This window comes from Morus notabilis, unplaced genomic scaffold, assembly GCF_000414095.1.
Source record: "Morus notabilis unplaced genomic scaffold, ASM41409v2 C11441331, whole genome shotgun sequence".
Lineage (NCBI taxonomy): Eukaryota > Viridiplantae > Streptophyta > Magnoliopsida > Rosales > Moraceae > Morus > Morus notabilis.
Window position 1 is genome coordinate 1 of NW_010387423.1, and position 1,838 is coordinate 1,838.

General features: G+C 36.1%; 1 protein-coding gene across 1 annotated transcript; it reads right to left on the bottom strand.

The window, feature by feature from the left end:
- Positions 1-90: 90 nt before the first annotated feature.
- Positions 91-1,818, bottom strand: LOC21383870 (electron transfer flavoprotein subunit alpha, mitochondrial). Its single transcript, XM_010114890.2, has 5 exons — positions 1,652-1,818; positions 1,351-1,509; positions 991-1,043; positions 609-749; positions 91-447 (listed from the first exon to the last, which is right to left on the bottom strand). The coding sequence occupies exons 1-5, from the start codon at positions 1,755-1,757 to the stop codon at positions 370-372; spliced, it is 537 nt and encodes a 178-aa protein (XP_010113192.1). The 5' UTR covers positions 1,758-1,818; the 3' UTR covers positions 91-369.
- Between the last annotated feature and the right edge of the window lie 20 nt (positions 1,819-1,838).

Sequence of the window (1,838 nt, forward strand, 5' to 3'; positions counted from 1 at the left end):
AAGAAAAAGTGTTCAATTCTGATGCCTTGGTAAAAACTTAAAATAGAATTTGCGTCATTTAACAAGATATATACATCATTCAGATGCCTTGGTAAATCAGACTTTGATATTATTAGTAAGTTTTAGTGTTTACAATACTGTGTGTTACATCCAAGTATCCATACACTAAAAGACAGTTATGAAGCGGGGAGGTTATCCAACTGTGATTAGTAATTATTTCATTTCTCATTCATGAAGTGCACAAAGGTGTCGAGCAACTTTTACCACTTTGGAAACTATGGACTTTTGTATCAAAGGTCGTACTTTTCGTTTAGACTAGATACAGTAACTTTCAGCATTTCCGAACTTCCAGAACCTCAAAAGATTAGTTTACTTTTTCTCGGGAAGCTTCTCTAGCAACTCAGGTATCACCTCGAAGAGATCACCTACGAGTCCGTAATCAGCAACCTGCGAACGCATCAAAGAACTCATTAAAATGTACCAGCAAACAACTAAGATCATCATACATTTGGTTGTATTGGGAAGAGAAACAAAAATGTCCTAGATTACTGAACCCCAGGAACTCTGTTTGAGAAAAAAAGTTCACAAGTTCAACTTCAAACCATCACCTGAAATATTGATGCATCAGCATCCTTGTTCACAGCAACAATGACTTTCGAATCTTTCATGCCTGCTAGGTGTTGGATGGCTCCAGATACACCGAAAGCCATGTATAACTCGGGGGCAACTATCTTTCCAGTTTGCCCAACCTAAAACAAACCAGTCACATTTGAGAACCATGGGAAGAGAAGGCCATGAACACATTAGACTGTTAACAATTTTATATGAGATGTGAAAAATGAGGCCGATAAGATGCTTTGAGTCATAATCTCTGAGCAACCAAACTTGAATTTTGTTTTTACAAAAAAATAATAATAATAAAATAAAATAAAATTATGGATACATGCATGATTGTCGAATTATATTGAAAGTAACCATCACTGGAATTACCTGAAGATCATTAGGGACAAAACCCGCATCAACAGCAGCTCGGGTAGCACCAACTGAGCAAAAAAGAAGAGAGAAATTTCTGGTTACATAGAAGGAGAAGAACCATTGTTGAAAACAACACCATATGCAGTTACATCTAAACTGGAAGATCAAGACTCAAGTTCTCACGAAATTTAAAACATCCTCATTTCAAATTGTATTTGAAGATATTGAATCATTGCATGTCTTGCAGTAAAAAATATACGCATTTAGAATCTTAGACGAAAAGAACAATGCAGATCACAGAAATATTAAAAAAAAAAAAAAGGCTCTTTTTTTTTTCCCCCTTCTGAACACACAAGATTTTTGTGGAAGAGCTACCAGCTGCACCAAGTTTCTCTGCAAGTTTCTCTATCATTTTGAAGTTTTCACCACTTTTCAGCCCACGCCCCCCAGTAACCACTACACGAGCATTCCCAAGATCAGGCCGTTCTGTGTCTTGAGATGAAAGCTTTACATATCTTGATTGACCAATAAAATCTGCAAATAATGAACAAGAAAGTATGTCAAAATTCGGCTTAGCTTTAATCAATAACAAATAATGTACATATTCTTTCTGTAACAATTTCAAAGCAGGATCTGGCCAATGTATCAACTATGCGAAAGAAAAAGATAAACAGACCTTCACTAAAGGTGGAGAGATCAACCTGGGTGATTGGAGCTTCATTAGATTTTGAATCATCAAAGGTGGTAGTAACCGGAAAAGATGTTGATCTGATGGTCAACATGCAAGGGCCAGTACCAGTGTATTTAACAGTACAAAGTGCATTTCCAGCATATATTGGCCTGTCAAATTAAAATAAAATATT